Source organism: Haliotis rufescens, unplaced genomic scaffold, assembly GCF_023055435.1.
Source record: "Haliotis rufescens isolate VD_foot unplaced genomic scaffold, xgHalRufe1.0.p SCAF_3, whole genome shotgun sequence".
Classification (NCBI taxonomy): domain Eukaryota; kingdom Metazoa; phylum Mollusca; class Gastropoda; order Lepetellida; family Haliotidae; genus Haliotis; species Haliotis rufescens.
The window spans coordinates 63,879,516-63,899,594 of NW_025964001.1; the positions used below are offsets into that span (position 1 = coordinate 63,879,516).

Consider the following 20,079-nt stretch of genomic DNA (forward strand, 5'->3'; position numbering starts at 1 on the left):
ATATCAGTACCGATAAACGCAAGTTTGTTGATGTTAGGTTAGAAGTTTCAGACGTGATAAGTGGTTTATTGCGATAGTGTGAAATGAAGCTAACATGGAGAAGCATTTAATGCGGTTAGTTAATGGTGCTAAGTTAGTAGCCATTTTTAAACAACATTTGACACCTCAGCAAAAGCCAACTGCGCAAGCGCGAAGTGCCGAGTCAGTATAACGGCTGTCTATGCCAGGTCAGTGCTGTCACTAAGTAGGACAGAAGCAAGCAAGCTGTGTATAAGGAATTTATTCTCCCGCTCAGAAATGTGTTTCCCTCCCAGACGGGACACGTAATAATTGATCAAGTTTATGTGAACCAATCAGATCTCATCATTCGGACATGGAAGTATGAAAAAGTATTTTATCGAGATTACATGAACCAAGTAGATCTCATCATTCTGACATGGAGGTAAATGTATGATAATAACATTTGTCACTGTAGACATAAACCAGGTCACTTCAAAACATTAATGATAAGAGACTTAAATACGCCTAGTCATGCATAGAGAAGCTCTTATCGGTGACTGCATACTTCACGCAGGTTCTGCAGACGTCTAACACTGAAACAGGTATGCGGAGCTCTTAACATACAAAGAGGCAATTATTTTGTTCAGCAATTGTTTACGTTTTCAGGTGAACAAGTGCTTATCTTTGTATGTGGTAGTGACTGGTGCCACCGGTGGGATAGCTCATCGTGTACGAACACCTGGTATCATCACTATTTGATAGTGATTCATAAACACATGGTCATCGGAATCCTTTTTATACATGTACATAAAAGTACACTACTTCTCACAACTTCGTTTGCTAAATCACAGCAGTAAGGTACAATAAGTCTGCAAAGTACCACTGTAATTCGGCAAACGTACCGCGGTAATTTGCAAGCGTACGCCGGTAATTCTGCAAACGTACCGCGGTAATTTGCAAGCGTACGCCGGTATTTCTACAAACGTACCGCGGTAATTTGCAAGCGTACGCCGGTAATTCTGCAAACATGAGAAAGCACCTTGTCACGTTTCCGGGACTGTACCAGTCTGTGGAAGAAGTATTTGTGAGCAGTAGTGTAGATGATGTAATAATTAGTTACAATAAGAGCCACAAAACCCTTTCCGTAGCCACAAGAACGCCGAAGACCCGGGTTCGATTCTCCACATGGGTACAATGAGTGAATCCCATTTTTGGTGTCCCCCGCCGTGATATTGCTGGAATATGCCAAAAGCGGCGTCAAACCATACTCACTCACTCAGCATAGCCGCAAGAAATCTCTGCCAAAAGCAGGGTCGATTGGACAATTCCGACTATATCATGAGCATGTGTTCATGAATCACCATCAACTAGTGATGATGCCAGGTGTTCGCTAAAAGGTGAGTTTTAACAATTCTGTTTCCTCTTTTTCTGTTTATGCATTGTGCCAATGACAACACCACTCACTGACTTCACCCACACTGAGATACGTTCAACAAGTTCCTCTTCTTATTTGACTCATTTGGCTCAGTAGACACTTTCCACAATTCTCCCATCCTCCAGCAAACCATATACACCAATATCGCTTCCTCTAGTGCTACACCCTTTACTCGAGTAGCCCTTCTTCTTATGGTTTCTTAAGGTTTTAGAGTCAAGTCAAATTTTTTTGATGATGTCAAAACCATGTTTCTGTTCCAAGCCAGAACAACTGCAGCAGGATGATACCATGTGCACCTGTGCTCTTACTATTAGTCTTGCCAGGTATGTATCACTCTTAGATCACACATCGTGAGTATACCTTGTAACATGTGTTTTGTTAGATCACACATAGTGAGTATACCTTGTAAAATGTGTTTTGTTAGATCACACATAGTGAGTATGCCTTGTAAAATGTGTTTTGTAAGATCACACATAGTGAGTATACCTTGTAACATGTGTTTTGTTAGATCACACATAGTCAGTATACCTTGTAAAATGTGTTTTGTTAGATCACACATAGTGAGTATACCTTGTAACATGTGTTTTGTTAGATCACACATAGTGAGTATACCTTGTAACATGTGTTTTGTTAGATCACACATAGTGAGTATACCTTGTAACATGTGTTTTGTTAGATCACACATAGTGAGTATACCTTGTAACATGTGTTTTGTTAGATCACACATAGTGAGTATACCTTGTAACATGTGTTTTGTTAGATCACACATAGTGAGTATACCTTGTAACATGTGTTTTGTTAGATCACACATAGTGAGTATACCTTGTAACATGTGTTTTGTTAGATCACACATAGTGAGTATACCTTGTAACATGTGTTTTGTTAGATCACACATAGTGAGTATACCTTGTAACATGTGTTTTGTTAGATCACACATAGTGAGTATACCTTGTAACATGTGTTTTGTTAGATCACACATAGTGAGTATACCTTGTAACATGTGTTTTGTTAGATCACACATAGTGAGTATACCTTGTAACATGTGTTTTGTTAGATCACACATAGTGAGTATACCTTGTAACATGTGTTTTGTTAGATCACACATAGTGAGTATGCCTTGTAACATGTGTTTTGTTAGATCACACATAGTGAGTATGCCTTGTAACATGTGTTTTGTTAGATCACACATAGTGAGTATACCTTGTAACATGTGTTTTGTTAGATCACACATAGTGAGTATACCTTGTAACATGTGTTTTGTTAGATCACACATAGTGAGTATACCTTGTAACATGTGTTTTGTTAGATCACACATAGTGTGTATACCTTGTAAAATGTGTTTTGTTAGATCACACATAGTGAGTATACCTTGTAAAATGTGTTTTGTTAGATGACACATATTGCGTATGGCTTGTAAAATGTGTTTTGTTAGATCACACATATTGCGTATGGCTTGTAAAATGTGTTTTGTTAGATGACACATATTGAGTATGCCTTGTAAAATGTGTTTTGTTAGATGACACATAGTGAGTATGCCTTGTAAAATGTGTTTTGTTAGATCACACATAGTGAGTATACCTTGTAACATGTGTTTTGTTAGATCACACGTAGTGAGTATGCCTTGTACAATGTGTTTTGTTAGATCAAACATAGTGAGTATGCCTTGTACAATGTGTTTTGTTAGATGACACACAGTGAGTATGCCTTGCAAAATGTGTTTTGTAAGATCACACATAGTGAGTATACCTTGTAAAATATGTTTTGTTAGATCACATATAGTGAGTATGCCTTGTAAAATGTGTTTTGTTAGATTACACATAGTGAGTATGCCTTGTACAATGTGTTTTGTTAGATCAAACATAGTGAGTATGCCTTGTAAAATGTGTTTTGTTACATCACACATAGTGAGTATGCCTTTTAAAATGTGTTTTGTTAGATCACACACAGTGAGTATGCCTTGTAAAATGTGTTTTGTTAGATCACACATAGTGAGTATGCCTTGTACAATGTGTTTTGTTAGATCACACAAAGTGAGTATGCCTTTTAAAATGTGTTTTGTTAGATGACACATATTGAGTATGCCTTGTAAAATGTGTTTTGTTAGATCACACACAGTGAGTATGCCTTGTACAATGTGTTTTGTTAGATGACACACAGTGAGTATGCCTTGCAAAATGTGTTTTGTTAGATCACACATAGTGAGTACACCTTGTAAAATGTGTTTTGTTAGATCACACATAGTGAGTATACCTTGTAAAATGTGTTTTGTTAGATCACACATAGTGAGTATACCTTGTACAATGTGTTTTGTTAGATCACACATAGTGAGTATACCTTGTAAAATGTGTTTTGTTAGATCACACATAGTGAGTACACCTTGTAAAATGTGTTTTGTTAGATCACACATAGTGAGTATACCTTGTAAAATGTGTTTTGTTAGATCACACATATTGAGTATACCTTGTAAAATGTGTTTTGTTAGATGACACATAGTGAGTATACCTTGTAAAATGTGTTTTGTTAGATCACACATAGTGAGTATACCTTGTAAAATGTGTTTTGTTAGATCACACATAGTGAGTATACCTTGTACAATGTGTTTTGTTAGATCACACATAGTGAGTACACCTTGTTACATGTGTTTTGTTAGATCACACATAGTGAGTATACCTTGTAAAATGTGTTTTGTTAGATCACACATAGTGAGTATACCTTGTAAAATGTGTTTTGTTAGATCACACATAGTGAGTATACCTTGTAAAATGTGTTTTGTTACATCACACATAGTGAGTATGCCTTGTACAATGTGTTTTGTTAGATCACACATAGTATGCCTTGTAAAATGTGTTTTGTTAGATCACATATATTGAGTATACCTTGTAAAATGTGTTTTGTTAGATGACACATAGTGAGTATACCTTGTAAAATGTGTTTTGTTAGATCACACATAGTGAGTATACCTTGTAAAATGTGTTTTGTTAGATCACACATAGTGAGTATACCTTGTACAATGTGTTTTGTTAGATCACACATAGTGAGTACACCTTGTTACATGTGTTTTGTTAGATCACACATAGTGAGTATACCTTGTAACATGTGTTTTGTTAGATCACACATAGTGAGTATACCTTGTAACATGTGTTTTGTTAGATCACACATAGTGAGTATACCTTGTAACATGTGTTTTGTTAGATCACACATAGTGAGTATACCTTGTAACATGTGTTTTGTTAGATCACACATAGTGAGTATACCTTGTAACATGTGTTTTGTTAGATCACACATAGTGAGTATACCTTGTAACATGTGTTTTGTTAGATCACACATAGTGAGTATACCTTGTAACATGTGTTTTGTTAGATCACACATAGTGAGTATACCTTGTAACATGTGTTTTGTTAGATCACACATAGTGAGTATGCCTTGTAACATGTGTTTTGTTAGATCACACATAGTGAGTATGCCTTGTAACATGTGTTTTGTTAGATCACACATAGTGAGTATACCTTGTAACATGTGTTTTGTTAGATCACACATAGTGAGTATACCTTGTAACATGTGTTTTGTTAGATCACACATAGTGAGTATACCTTGTAACATGTGTTTTGTTAGATCACACATAGTGAGTATACCTTGTAACATGTGTTTTGTTAGATCACACATAGTGTGTATACCTTGTAAAATGTGTTTTGTTAGATCACACATAGTGAGTATACCTTGTAAAATGTGTTTTGTTAGATGACACATATTGCGTATGGCTTGTAAAATGTGTTTTGTTAGATCACACATATTGCGTATGGCTTGTAAAATGTGTTTTGTTAGATGACACATATTGAGTATGCCTTGTAAAATGTGTTTTGTTAGATGACACATAGTGAGTATGCCTTGTAAAATGTGTTTTGTTAGATCACACATAGTGAGTATACCTTGTAACATGTGTTTTGTTAGATCACACGTAGTGAGTATGCCTTGTACAATGTGTTTTGTTAGATCAAACATAGTGAGTATGCCTTGTACAATGTGTTTTGTTAGATGACACACAGTGAGTATGCCTTGTAAAATATGTTTTGTTAGATCACATATAGTGTGTATACCTTGTAAAATGTGTTTTGTTAGATGACACACAGTGAGTATGCCTTGTAAAATGTGTTTTGTTAGATTACACATAGTGAGTATGCCTTGTACAATGTGTTTTGTTAGATCAAACATAGTGAGTATGCCTTGTAAAATGTGTTTTGTTACATCACACATAGTGAGTATGCCTTTTAAAATGTGTTTTGTTAGATCACACACAGTGAGTATGCCTTGTAAAATGTGTTTTGTTAGATCACACATAGTGAGTATGCCTTGTACAATGTGTTTTGTTAGATCACACAAAGTGAGTATGCCTTTTAAAATGTGTTTTGTTAGATGACACATATTGAGTATGCCTTGTAAAATGTGTTTTGTTAGATCACACACAGTGAGTATGCCTTGTACAATGTGTTTTGTTAGATGACACACAGTGAGTATGCCTTGCAAAATGTGTTTTGTTAGATCACACATAGTGAGTACACCTTGTAAAATGTGTTTTGTTAGATCACACATAGTGAGTATACCTTGTAAAATGTGTTTTGTTAGATCACACATATTGAGTATACCTTGTACAATGTGTTTTGTTAGATCACACATAGTGAGTATACCTTGTAAAATGTGTTTTGTTAGATCACACATAGTGAGTATACCTTGTACAATGTGTTTTGTTAGATCACACATAGTGAATATACCTTGTAAAATGTGTTTTGTTAGATCACACATAGTGAGTATACCTTGTAAAATGTGTTTTGTTAGATCACACATAGTGAGTATGCCTTGTAACATGTGTTTTGTTAGATCACACATAGTGAGTATACCTTGTAAAATGTGTTTTGTTAGATCACACATATTGAGTATACCTTGTAAAATGTGTTTTGTTAGATGACACATAGTGAGTATACCTTGTAAAATGTGTTTTGTTAGATCACACATAGTGAGTATACCTTGTAAAATGTGTTTTGTTAGATCACACATAGTGAGTATACCTTGTACAATGTGTTTGGTTAGATCACACATAGTGAGTACACCTTGTTACATGTGTTTTGTTAGATCACACATAGTGAGTATACCTTGTAAAATGTGTTTTGTTAGATCACACATAGTGAGTATACCTTGTAAAATGTGTTTTGTTAGATCACACATAGTGAGTATACCTTGTAAAATGTGTTTTGTTACATCACACATAGTGAGTATGCCTTGTACAATGTGTTTTGTTAGATCACACATAGTATGCCTTGTAAAATGTGTTTTGTTAGATCACATATAGTGTGTATACCTTGTAAAATATGTTTTGTTAGATCATACATAGTGAGTATACCTTGTAAAATGTGTTTATGCTCAGGTACTAATTAGATCAAACGTTATAACTTCAGACTTGTCCTATGTCACATTTAATAAATGGTTAGTATTTGGTTAATACTGTTAATATTAGTCCAATAAGGGTATGTTGTGTTCCCCGAATGCACAGAACGTCATTCAAAATATCAATCACTGGTAGCCTCGTTCAGATTCGGTTTTTCAAAGACTGCCGTCATATAGATGCCGCCAAAATATGTGACAACTATATTATAATGGTAAAATGACACAACGAAAGAGGGTGGTCGCCAAAATTTATGACAACTATATGGGAGGAGTTTGGGCACAAAATTGACCCAGTACTTATTTTATTGTAGGGATTGGTTATTTATTATAGGGATGGTGGGTCAATCTCAGCACCCACCCCCACCCACCACCCCCTCTTTGACAAATGACCACTCCGTAGTACAAGTATTACAAGACATCAAGCAATGCTTGTATTTTGTAATTAATTATGTCTGCAACTTGTTTCAGCCGTGGAATGTGATCGTCTACAAATCAGTGGCGATTATTTCACGAAAGACGGAAGCCGCGTGTTTCTGTCAGGTGTCAACCTAGCTTGGGTCGGTTATGCCACAGACTTTGGGAACAATCAATTCGCTACAAGGAAATCCAGTTATGAGAGATACTTCAAGGAGCTCCATGAATCAGGGGGCAACTCCATCCGTAAGTGCCTAGTATTTAGTCCTGGTTTTGGATATAACATGCACAGAAAATACTAGCTTACAAGCGTTTCAGTTGTTGAGGGGGGCACGGGTGGGCCAGTCGTCTAAGGCGCCGCGATTCGATGTGCAGAGGTGCGTCCCTTGGGCACGCCAGAAACCTATCGTTGTGGGTTTGAATCCCGGTTCGCCCCGATTATGTTTCTAGGTTTGTCAGCACGATACCCGTGCTCGTGGGTTTCACCGAAGTGGTAAACGTCTGAGACCTGCATCACTTCGGGCTTTCCTCCCACATTAAGCTGACACGCCGTGATATAACTGGAAAACTGTTAAAAGCGGGGTTAAACCCAACTCACTCACTCATTTACCTTTGAACATCATAGTTTAAGCAAGGATTATTACTGCTTCTGTGCGCGTTGATAAGGCCCTAGAGAGAGAGAGGGACTCTACTTTATGCAGAACTCACCATGTATACATACACACTGTATAATTTACATAACTATAATGTGCATTACCCACCCAATACGACTTATTCGTGTTAAAAAATAAACGACTTGTTGTCGTTGTTAATCGTACAATAAAACACTGCAGGGTCTGCATTTTTTCATATAACTGAAGTTCAAGGAACGCGGTTCAAATGACGGCACTGTTGTATTATTACTGTGATATTGTAGAAATATATTTGTGTTCCTATTGGTATACATATTTATGTCATGTAGGTACTCTCATGGTATGGTCACTTAGATCTGTGTGTATTTATGTTACGTCAGGTATATGCATGTTACGTCAAGCACATTCATCTTACGTCAGGTCTTACTTCAAATATATGCATCTTACTTCAGGTACATTCATCTTACTTCAAGTATATGCATCTACTTCAGGTATATGCATCTTTCAAGTTTGTGCATCTTACATCAGGTATATGCATCCTACTTCAAGTATATGCATCTTACTTCAAGTATATGCATCTTACTTCAGGTATATGCATCTACTTCAGGTATATGCATCTTACTTCAAGTATATGCTTCTACTTCAGGTATATGCATCTTACTTCAGATATATGCATCTTACTTCAGGTATATGCATATTACAAGTTTATGCATCTTACTTAAGATATATGCATCTTACTTCAGGTATATTCACCTTACTTCAAGTATATTCATCTTACTTCAGGTATATGCATCTTACTTCAGGTATATTCATCTTACTTCAGGTATATGCATCTTACTTCAGGTATATGCATCTTACTTGAGGTATATGCATCGTACTTTAAGGTATATGCATCGTACTTCAGATATATTCATCTTACTTCAGGTATATGTATCTTACTTCAGGTATATGCATCCTACTTCAAGTATATGTATCTTACTTCAAGTATATGTATCTTACTTCAAGTATATGTATCTTACTTCAGGTATATGCATCTTACTTCAAGTATATGTATCTTACTTCAGGTATATGCATCTTACTTCAAGTATATGTACCTTACTTCAGGTATATGCATCTTACTTCAAGTATATGTATCTTACTTCAGGTATATACATCTTACTTCAGGTATATTCACCTTACTTCAGATATATTCATCTTACTTCAGGTATATGCATCTTACTTCAGGTATATGCATCCTACTTCAAGTATAGTCATCTTACGTCAGGTATATGCATCTTACTTCAGGTATATGCATCGTACTTCAGATATATTCATCTTACTTCAGGTATATGCATCTTACTTCAAGTATATGTATCTTCCTTTAGGTATATGCATCTTACTTCAAGTATATGTATCTTACTTCAGGTATATGCATCTTACTTCAAGTATATGTATCTTACTTCAGGTATATGCATCTTACTTCAAGTATATGTACCTTACTTCAGGTATATGCATCTTACACATGTACTTCAAGTATATGTATCTTACTTCAGGTATATACATCTTACTTCAGGTATATTCACCTTACTTCAGATATATTCATCTTACTTCAGGTATATGCATCTTACTTCAGGTATATGCATCCTACTTCAAGTATAGTCATCTTACGTCAGGTATATGCATCTTACTTCAGGTATATGCATCGTACTTCAGATATATTCATCTTACTTCAGGTATATGCATCTTACTTCAAGTATATGTATCTTCCTTTAGGTATATGCATCTTACTTCAAGTATATGTATCTTACTTCAGGTATATGCATCTTACTTCAGGTATATGCATCTTACTTCAAGTATATGTATCTTACTTCAGGTATATGCATCTTACTTCAGGTATATGCATCTTACTTCAGGTATATGCATCTTACTTCAAGTATATGTATCTTACTTCAGGTATATGCATCTTACTTCAAGTATATGTATCTTACTTCAGGTATATGCATCTTACTTCAAGTATATGTATCTTACTTCAGGTATATGCATCTTACTTCAAGTATATGTATCTTACTTCAGGTATATGTATCTTACTTCAGGTATATGCATCTTACTTCAAGTATATGTATCTTACTTCAGGTATATGCATCTTACTTCAGGTATATTCGTGTTACGTCAGATATATTCTGTGTATTGTCAAGTTTTAGTGAGAAATATGTGTCAGTGTGTGTCGGCTAACAATACCGACAGTGGACCCACGTTTCCGAAGGCATATCCGTGCTGTTGCAGGTATATGGATACATGTGCAGGGCGAGACCAGTCCCCTCTTTGATGGAAACGGCTACGTGACCGGTTTAGACAGTTCTGGAACATTTCTCAGTGACATGAAGGAGCTGCTTGGTCTGGGCCAGAAATACAACATCCTCGTCTTCTTCTGCCTCTGGAACGGGGCCGTCAAGTTTGACAAGGAATACCGGATGGATGGGCTGATTCGGGATACCGGGAAACTCACGTCCTATCTCCAACACGCCCTCATCCCGTGGGTCAAGTCTGTGAAAGACAACCCTGCAGTCGGAGGCTGGGACATCATGAATGAACCCGAGGGCCTTATCAACACGCAGAGAAGCAGTAATAATCCTTGCTTAAACGCTACCCATCTCATACCGGATGGTGCCGGCTGGGCTGGGAGACTTTATAACTATGAAGACGTTCAAAGGTAAATGAGTGAGTGAGTTGTGTTTAACGCCGCTTTTAACAGTATTCCAGTTATATCACGGCGTGTCAGCTTAATGAGGGAGGAAAGCCCGAAGTGATGCTGGTCTTGGACGTTTAGCACTTCGGTGAAACCCACGAGCACGGTTTGGTGCTGACAAACCTAGAAACATAATCGTGTCGAACCGGGATTCGAACCCGCAATCATAGGTTTCTGGCGTGCCCAAGGGACGCAACTCTGCAGAGCGAATCGCGGCGCCTTAGACGACTGGGTCACCCGTGCCCCCTCAAAGGTAAATGTTTCAACATCAAGGCCCATATGCGGGGTTCATACATCACTGTTCTTGAATGGTGCTGTATATTGTTATCTTATCTTAGCAATCTTACAAAATGCAATTTATGTTGCTCATAGTTCCACACCGCACAGGGGCAAGCTCAAAGCGCTATTATCGCCCCTGTTACTGGGTCAGTGGCTACTCAACAATCATTCTCAGCTCCCTAGGGAGTATACACCCCAAGCTGCCATGTCTCATCCTACCGGGGACCCACTCACTGCTGGGTGAACAGAGGCTCATTTCTAACAAAGCCACTGGCCCAAGGAGACACCACCCGTGAAGATTCCGGGGTAGAATTGGTCTTCAGCAACCCATGCTTGCCGTAAAGTGTGACTATGCTTGTCGTAAAAGGCGACTAACGGGATCGGGTGGTCAGGCTCGCTGACTTGGTTGATGCATGTCATTGCGTGGATTGCGTGGATCGATGCTCATGATATTAATCACTGGATTGTCTGGTCCAGACTCGATTAGTTACAGACAGCCGTCATATAGCTGGAATATTGCTGAGTGCGGCGTTAAACAACAAACCAACCAACCAAGGAGACACCACGTGTGTTACATGTGATCCAGTGTGGGGCAGGATCGAAGCCCTAGAAACTCTCAGCAGACAAACTGCCGAAACGCGGTCACCCATCCAACGACTCTCCGCGACCGACGTTGGTTAAGCTCACCTGATTTGTGACCTGTGCGTTGTGCACAAGGCGACGTCATTATATCTATTCACGTAACGGCTTACATGTGACGGGATAGTGTTGTTGATTCTCTTGCATTGAGAATTTATATTTGTAAATAATCGAGTCTGGGCCAGGCAATCCAGGAATTGACATCAAGAGCTTCGATCTACGCAGTTAGGATACGATGACATGACTCAACCAAGTACAGTAAACTACGGTTATAACGAACTTAAAGGGACTGCTAAGTTTAGTTCTTTATAACCGTAGTTCGTTATAAGCATATATACAGCATTACTACAGCAAATAGTCGGGACCAAAAAAGTAAGTTCGTTATATCCGTCAGTTTGTCATAAGCGTGTTCGTTATAACCGTAGTTTACTCCTTGCGATCCCGTAAGTCGCCTCTTGTGGCAAGCATGGGTTGCTGAAGACTATGTCTATCCCAGATCTTCACAGCGGACATGGTTATGATGACAGTGAGATACATTTACTCAATGTTGACATGCACAGGTTCATCAACTGGCAGGTTGACGCTATCAGACAAACAGACCCCGGTGCTCTTGTGACGTTGGGGTCATGGAAAGCACAGGTCAATACGGACGAATATGGCTCGCACAACCACTACTCGGATCACTGTCTGACACAGGCGGGAGGCAAGGCACAGGTCGGATATGCATATTATTAGCTATGGTGTCGAGGCGTCAGCCGAGCACAATATTTTTCTGCTAATCTAACATGATACTGTATGCGGCAACTGAAGACACCATTACGAAATTATGCCGAACCGTTTAAACTGGTATCCATATCGCACATGTCAAATAAATACTTAACACTTACTACCGTTTACGTCAGGGTCAAAGGGAGACTACTCTTCAAACCTTAGAGGATTTTGACTGACGGTTCACGGTCTCATGTGGGGTTAGTTCTGCTCTCTGATTTGTCAATCTCACTTTGAGGCATAATAACCTATGTTATAGTTGTTTTGGTAGAGGCTTTATACGACGCTATGTCATTTGTAGCTCACATCCTGGTATCGGATCTGGAGACCAACCTTTGGTGAGCGCCCGATACACAGCCAGTTACAGTAGATGTAGCATATTACTTAAAGATAATTTTGGTTCATTATGTAATGCCGCCCTCTGCAATATTTAAGCTATATGACGGCATCCAGACAATCCAGTGACTGATATCATGAAAAACGATACACGCCGTCGGGGTACCATCACACCGTCAACCACATCACCGAACTCATCTTCCCGAGGCAAGGGTGTTAACTGACTATTAAAGTCCAGTTTCTACCCAAGCCGAACTAGGCTGGAATTCCAAAGTTATATATTGGCTGGATTAATGAGTCTATGCACAGTCCAATCAAAATCGCGTATAGAAAACGACATCCGGTTCGTAAACGGTCGATTAGAGTGTTTGCAAAGCATGTGTACCTTCAAATTAGCGTCAACAGATAGTTGAAAAATCTTTCCATGTTTTTAATCAAGGTGTTCACTTGATCTGATGCACTTCGCGAAGTAAGACCCGTTTTATGAATGTATAAATCGTGATTATCGGTCAGATCTTCTTGGCTTGGAAGCAAAAGCAAGTGATGTGAGAGGCGAAATCTGATTGGTCAGTAGGGGGGACATGAAAGGGACATAACTCGTTATAGCCACTGGTGGCGCTACGATCGAGCCAAGAAATTCCAGCCTTTGGAGAAAACGACTTTCACAGTCAGGTAACTCCCTTGAATCGGGAAGATGCACCGAACTTGACCACGGGATCCGTTTAGTCCCCTCTTACGACAGCATAGGTCGAGACCTGCTCTAACCCGGAATACCTACTGGGCTGAACTGAAACAACCAATACACCTGTGTATGACGTACGTGTCTGTACACTGAAATTTTTCTTGTTTCAGGGAGTGCTGCAATTCTACACATTACACTCATATGGCAAACACTTCGACAACCTCTCACCATTCAAGGTAACTTGTATTAGTCCTGTACTATTTCCAGAGTCACCATCTTCAATTTAGACATAGACCCGTGAAGATTCCGGGGTAGAATAGGTCTTCGGCAACCCATGCTTGCCGTAAAAGGTGACTATGCTTGTCGTAAAAGGCGACTAACGGGATCGGGTGGTCAGGCTCGCTGACTTGGTTGATGTATGTCATCGATCCCAATTGCGTGGATCGATGCTCATGATATTAATCACTGGATTGTCTGGTCCAGACTCGATTATTTACAGACCGCCGTCATATAGCTTGAATATTGCTGAGTGCGGCGTTGAACAACAAACCAACCAACCAACTAGGTCGATGGTGAGTGAGTTGATCCTTCCATTCATCACTGTGTTCATCAGTTGTGTACGTCACAGTTTTCACAATTGTATTGACCACGGTGTCCACCTTGGAGTACACTACTTCCTATTTCCCCAGCACCAAAAGAGTGACTACAAGCTGAACAAGCCGCTGATGGTGGGTGAGTTTGCCTCCAAGAATGGCGGCGGGATGGCCATCGAGTCCATGTTCCAGTATGCTTATAACCATGGTTACTGTGGAGCCTGGAGCTGGTCTGCAACCGATAACTATGAAGGGGATGCGTGGGAGACTCAGAAGAGAGGAGTGGCGTCAATCAGAAACAACAGCGATGCATCCAAGGGAACGGTTCATTTCACTCTGTAATGTGTGGAATAAAATCAAACATTCAAAACGAAATGGTGTTGACTCTGTTCCTGGTAGCCTACACATAATATCACATGCGAGAATGCGAGAAAATATGATTTGTGTTTTTTAGTAGGTGAGTGCGCTTCCTGGCAAGCTGTGCTCTGTCGATGTGTTCCCGAGTACAATGACGGACGTGAATGTGTTCCAATAGAAAAATGACAGAAGTTAATGCGTGTCACAACGGAGTTACAACGAAGCCCATTAAAACGTAATGATTTACCCACCCCGAAACACTCTCTCTCTCTCTCTCTCTCTCTCTCTCTCTCTCTCTCTCTCTCTCTCTCTAGTGGTTAAAGCGTTCACTCGTCACGCCGAAGACCGGGGTTTGATTCCCGACATGGGTAGAATGTGTGAAGCCCATTTCGGGTGTCCCCCGCACATGGTATTGCTGGAATATTGCTAAAACCGTACTCACTCACTCACTTTCTCTTTCACGGGCATTATCATCTTGAAAGATGAAACGTTGCCCAACACATTGTGGAAATAGCATCACGAGTAATGCAATGATGTTGTCCCATTACTATTGATCTGGGACTCTGCCATGGACAATATGGAGCGCAGTTCGGCCATTGTGATACCACCACATAACATTATTGACCCACCCCTCAACATCCATAAAACGATCCTAAGGACGTCTCCAACCACGATTCCTTCGGTCATGGACTGAGTGTTTTGTTTCTTTGTTGTTTAACGCCGCACTCAGAAATAGCCCAGCTATATGACGGCGGTCTGTAAATAATCGAGTCTGGACCAGACAAGCCAGTGATTGATATCATGAGCATCCATCCACGCATTTGGGATGCAATGACATGCATCAACCAAGTCAGCGAGCCTGACCACCCGATGGTGTTAGTCGCCGCTTACGACAAGCATAGTCGCCGTAGAGTGAGTGGGTTGGATTTAACGCCGCTTTTAAAAGTATTCCAGTTATATCACGGAGTGTCAGCTTGATGTGGGAGGAAAGCCCGAAGTGATGCAGGTTTCAGACGTTTACCACTTCGATGAAGCCCACGAGCACGGGTATGGTGCTGACAAACATGGAAACATAATAGCGGCGAACCAGGAGCCGCAACTCTGCACAGCGAATTGCGGCGCCTTAGACGACTGGGTCATCCGTCTTCACCCCCTCCCCTTCGGTCTTGCAGGTCGAGACTGAACACTAAGATTCGTCAGGAATCATGACATAAGCCCAACGTCGGTTAGCCCCGTGCTGACGTTCCCTACACCACTGACGCCTCTGATTCAAATGACGTGCAGTAAGTTGTGTGGTGACTCGTTGACGTCGTGCACGAAAATGCCATCTGTGCAGGCTATTTTGCACCGTCTGGGCATTTAATATTACACCAGATGCCTGTCGCAACCGGTTCCTTATCTGAGTGACAGTTTTCAACCGATTTCACCATGCTATCGTCCTGACTTATCTGTCCCGGGCTGGACTTGTTGCCCATTAACGTTACGTGTTTGTTTGTATCGGGCCTACAATCTGCCAATAACAGCTTGAGAAACATGCAGCGTTTGGGCAACACTATTCTGATGTGTGCCCACCTTCAATATGCCTATGGCACATAACACCTTCAACACGTTGCTAACTTCGTATGATCAATGGCGTTGCTTCCTTAATGATTAAATGTGTTTAATAAACGGTCTTTGAGCGTTGGTTTCAAGAAAACAAGATGCTTCTGCTCAAAGTCGAGTCTGAGTGACAGTGGTAAATCTGGCATACCACCCCTTGCACGTTCTGTCCGAGGTCACGTGCTTCATGACTGCGACAGTGTTGTGTTTGGGAGCTTGATTTCTTCGAAAATGTTCTTGCCACAAAGAGTCACTTACTTTCATTGGGAGACATTGGTGTATTTTCCTGCAGTTTTACCTCAAAACAAAACATCAGTTATACGTTTGCACAGTACAAATATCCATGCATCTGCTTAAGCTCGCTACATTGTCACTACACATTAATACATGGAGTTATCGGTGCTTCCGCACTCGTACACTCGGTTTGGTCATTCGTGACCAAATATCCGGGACAATCCGAAAAGCGACTCGTACCTCTCTCTCGGCCATTTTTTACGACTGGGTTCCGTCTAGGCGCAAACGGGCATAGCTAAAAGAATTGTCAACTCGTTGCGTAATAATTTACGTATATTCCCCCCATATATCGAATATATTCTAGAAGCTATTTAAAACACCTCGGGTCTTACGGTATTATACAGTATGATTAAACATATTTAAATGTATCTTGGGTATAATTTTAGATGTTAAACATATATATACATAAACATATTCCTGAGAGATTCTTTGACCGAAGTACTTGAAGTCATACGCGCATTCTGATGGGATTGTCGTATTTTCGCACAAAACATTCATCGATGGGGGGACGAGTCTTCTTGCAGGTTACGGAAAGGGGCGAGTGGGTACGAATGTGGGTTGGGCATCCGCTGTTTCTCGGGTGTGTTCGGGTTTGATCGAGCCACGTGACTAACCTTCCCGCCAAATCAGACAGGTGACATTTCGAGACTGACAAACCCATCGGAGCCCCTCGGGTCCAGTTCACGCTAAAAGGTAAGCACTCTCCCCAAGTCACTACTGGCCTTCGCTTCAATGGTGCTCTGAAGTTAGTGTGAACAGATCAAGTTTATTTTTATAATTAAGAGAAAATTAATTTATCATATAATAAAAGGAAAGGGCATATGAATGGGTCACGTGATGTCCTTGTTTCGAGCAATACTGACATTTTTTCATTGTTTTTTTTTACAGGTATCCAAAAGCTCTTTGGTTTTGTATTTATCCCGTTTCGGCCGTAAACAAATCAACGTAATGTAAAAAGCATGGTTATATTAAAGAGTGTTGGCGTGTCCCCTATCCATGTGCTTGGAATACGTGTAATCGCAATATCAACCGCTGAAAGCTGCATACCTCGCACCCGGCGTATTGCATGTATATTTCATGGTGTTGATTGCAACGCTGCGATGTATATAGCAATCAATCACTGTGACCAGTTGCATGGTCACGCCCCACCAACGCGCCCTGGCATTGTGTCGTTTGCAGTTGATATGAATTCTGTCAGGATATTTATAAATGTGTTGTTTTATTATTATGTATACATTCATACTATTTTTATTGCATATATTATTTATTTACATTGATTCACATTAAATAGTGGGTATGTTTTAAAAGGCTTATTCATTGATGAAGGGGTTTGTAGATATTACTACCATGACATTGAGGAATAATTATTCTGATTGGTTAAAAAGAGATATCCTTTTTTTCCCACTGATACCGCTTTTAAATTAAGCCTTTTAACACACAAAAAAAACGTGCGTATGAAAGGATTGATCTATCGACAGCCTCATCGATGCATATAACAATGGCTGCTGATAACCCATTATAATATTAAGTAAGACGAGTTCTATGGATGAACAACTTCTTATTACAATTAGTGCGACGTTTCGGTTTAGATCCTAACACCTTTATCAAGCAAGTGACTTGCTTGACATCACTTGCTTGATAAAGGTGTTAGGATCTACACCGAAACGTCGCACTAATTGTAATAAGAAGTTGTTCATCCATAGAACTCGTCTTACTTCATCACTCCAACTTCTAAATGCCACTCAAAGACATTATAATATTGTATACGTTGGATTACCGAACAACATCTTCTCATAAGGAAGGGAATATATGGATGTCTACTTCTTTATTATGAGGAACACAACGTTTCGGAGTATATGCTTACTCCTTCATTCACCTGATTTTTCCTCATAATAAAGTGAGTGAGTGAGTTGGGTTTAACGCCGCTTTTAAAAATATTCCAGTTATATCACGGCGTGTCAGCTTAATGTGGGAGAAAAGCCCGAAGTGATGCAGGTCTTAGACTAGTAACTTCGGTGAAACCCACGAGCACGGGTATGGTGCTGACAAACCTAGAAACATAATTGGGGCGAACCGGGATTCGAACCCACAATCATAAGTTTCTGGCGTTCCCAAGGGACGCAACTCTGTACAGCGAATCGCGGCGCCTTAGAAGACTGGGCTACCCGTGCCCCCCCCCCCCCCCCCCCGCCTCATAATAACATCCATGTATTCTCTTCCTTATGTAATCACTTCCAAATGCCTGTCAAAGCCTTATCAAACATAAATCTATGTCAGAACAAACACAATTAAGTAAAACACACACTAACCACTGTGAAAGGACCACACAATCATTGACCACAACAATGAGCTGTTTCTCTCGTGTCGTCGACGGCAGCTTAAGGTTCAGCCCGAAAGAAGTTCGGGGTAGAGAGATAGGTACTGTCGGTGACGGGGGGATGGGGATGGGGATGGGGATGGGGTGTTTTGTTATATTTCAAAGCAACTGCTACATGAGTTCAAGTATATAACAATATACTGTTGGTTCAGTTATTTTATTGCCTTTGAACTTCCCTAATGCCAGTCAACAGAGTAAACATATAAACTGTGTGTTGTTTTTAGGAAAGCACTGTTTATTGTCTATTCAGTGCTAATAAGCGGTGCTAATTGCTGTTTGATTGGATTAATGTAAGTATATGTATCAGCAGTTGTATTAATGTTGAGACGCATTTTTTACAGTATGTTGTTTTTAGAAATGAAATGTACTGAAAAATTGCGAAAGCCGTGACACGGCAGATCGGGACTGACCCTGAATGATTCGTAAGAACTGTCACACTTGTGTGTCTCATTAATTTCCGTTTGGGAATATTTGAAATGCGTTAAGTTTTTGTTTATACTTCCTGTCAATATTGCAGTCACTACCCGGTAATTAATCAGTGAAACCCCATTATCGTGTTTCTTTTTTCAGAAGTAATGTGTACGGAGTGAATCATCGAACCCGGAAATATTATGTGAGAACGGGGCGCAGCCACATTGGAACCTTGCCTTCATGAAGATGGCAAACGGAACATATTCCGAGGCAAATATTTCTGCCATTTTGGAAAGATCGAACGTTGAATATGCTGGAAAGATGCTTCCGGTCATAACGTTTGTGTCGGTGGTGATGTGCCTAGGTGCCTGTGGAAACATTGTTGTGTTCAGCGTGTATTCCTGTGCTCGACGCAAGAGCGTAACGAACCTATTCGTCGCAACGCTGGCTGTCTTGGACCTTATGAACTGTTTATTAAGCATTCCTTCAGAGATAATGCATCTACGATTTAAGTACACCCTTGGCGATTACATCTTTTGGTGTAAAGGTACCAGAGTGTTGGCTGCTTTCACAACCATTTCCCCTTGTGGTCTATTGATAGTAATTGCAATAGATCGCTACAAACAGATCTGTCAACCTTTCAAACACCAAACAACTCTACCACTAGCACGATCAGCTATAGGCATATGTTGCCTATTGACCATATGTATTGCCATACCTGCTTGGTTCCTGAACGGGAAGAGAACAGTTGTTGTAAATGCGATCCGAAGATCCGAATGTACCATCTCCGATGAGCATACAGATGGCCTATTTCCGATTTGTTACAATTCCGTGTTATTTTCTCTCTACCTTGGTGGGTGTGCAGTGTTAATTGTGTTTTACACGCTAATATGGAAACGACTTCAAATTCAGCAGAAATTCAGAAGAGCATTAGGAAGAAGTTTTAAGCGTATAAGATATTCTAAGGCAAAAACGGTTCAAACAGGAAGCACCGCTGATCGAGGTAAAGGAATCGTCATCGTCGATGTCGCAACCGTCCCCAACGATGGAGACATTGTTACCAGTATCATCGTCTGTATCCTCATCGTCCATTACCCCAACG

At 40.0% G+C, this 20,079-nt stretch overlaps 1 protein-coding gene across 1 annotated transcript; it reads left to right on the forward strand.

Annotated features, from left to right (window-relative positions):
- The first annotated feature begins 514 nt into the window (after window positions 1-514).
- Window positions 515-14,314, forward strand: LOC124132458 (mannan endo-1,4-beta-mannosidase-like). Its single transcript, XM_046496367.2, has 7 exons — window positions 515-602; window positions 1,697-1,758; window positions 7,340-7,531; window positions 10,180-10,606; window positions 12,121-12,274; window positions 13,517-13,582; window positions 14,036-14,314. The coding sequence occupies exons 2-7, from the start codon at window positions 1,716-1,718 to the stop codon at window positions 14,279-14,281; spliced, it is 1,128 nt and encodes a 375-aa protein (XP_046352323.2). The 5' UTR covers window positions 515-602; window positions 1,697-1,715; the 3' UTR covers window positions 14,282-14,314.
- The last annotated feature ends 5,765 nt before the right edge of the window (window positions 14,315-20,079 follow it).

Coding starts and splice junctions, on each gene's coding strand:
- LOC124132458 (XM_046496367.2), top strand. CDS start 1,716: ATGATACCATGTGCACCTGTGCTCTTACTATTAGTCTTGCCAG. Junction 1,759..7,339: donor CTTACTATTAGTCTTGCCAG/GTATGTATCACT, acceptor AACTTGTTTCAG/CCGTGGAATGTGATCGTCTA. Junction 7,532..10,179: donor ATCAGGGGGCAACTCCATCC/GTAAGTGCCTAG, acceptor GTGCTGTTGCAG/GTATATGGATACATGTGCAG.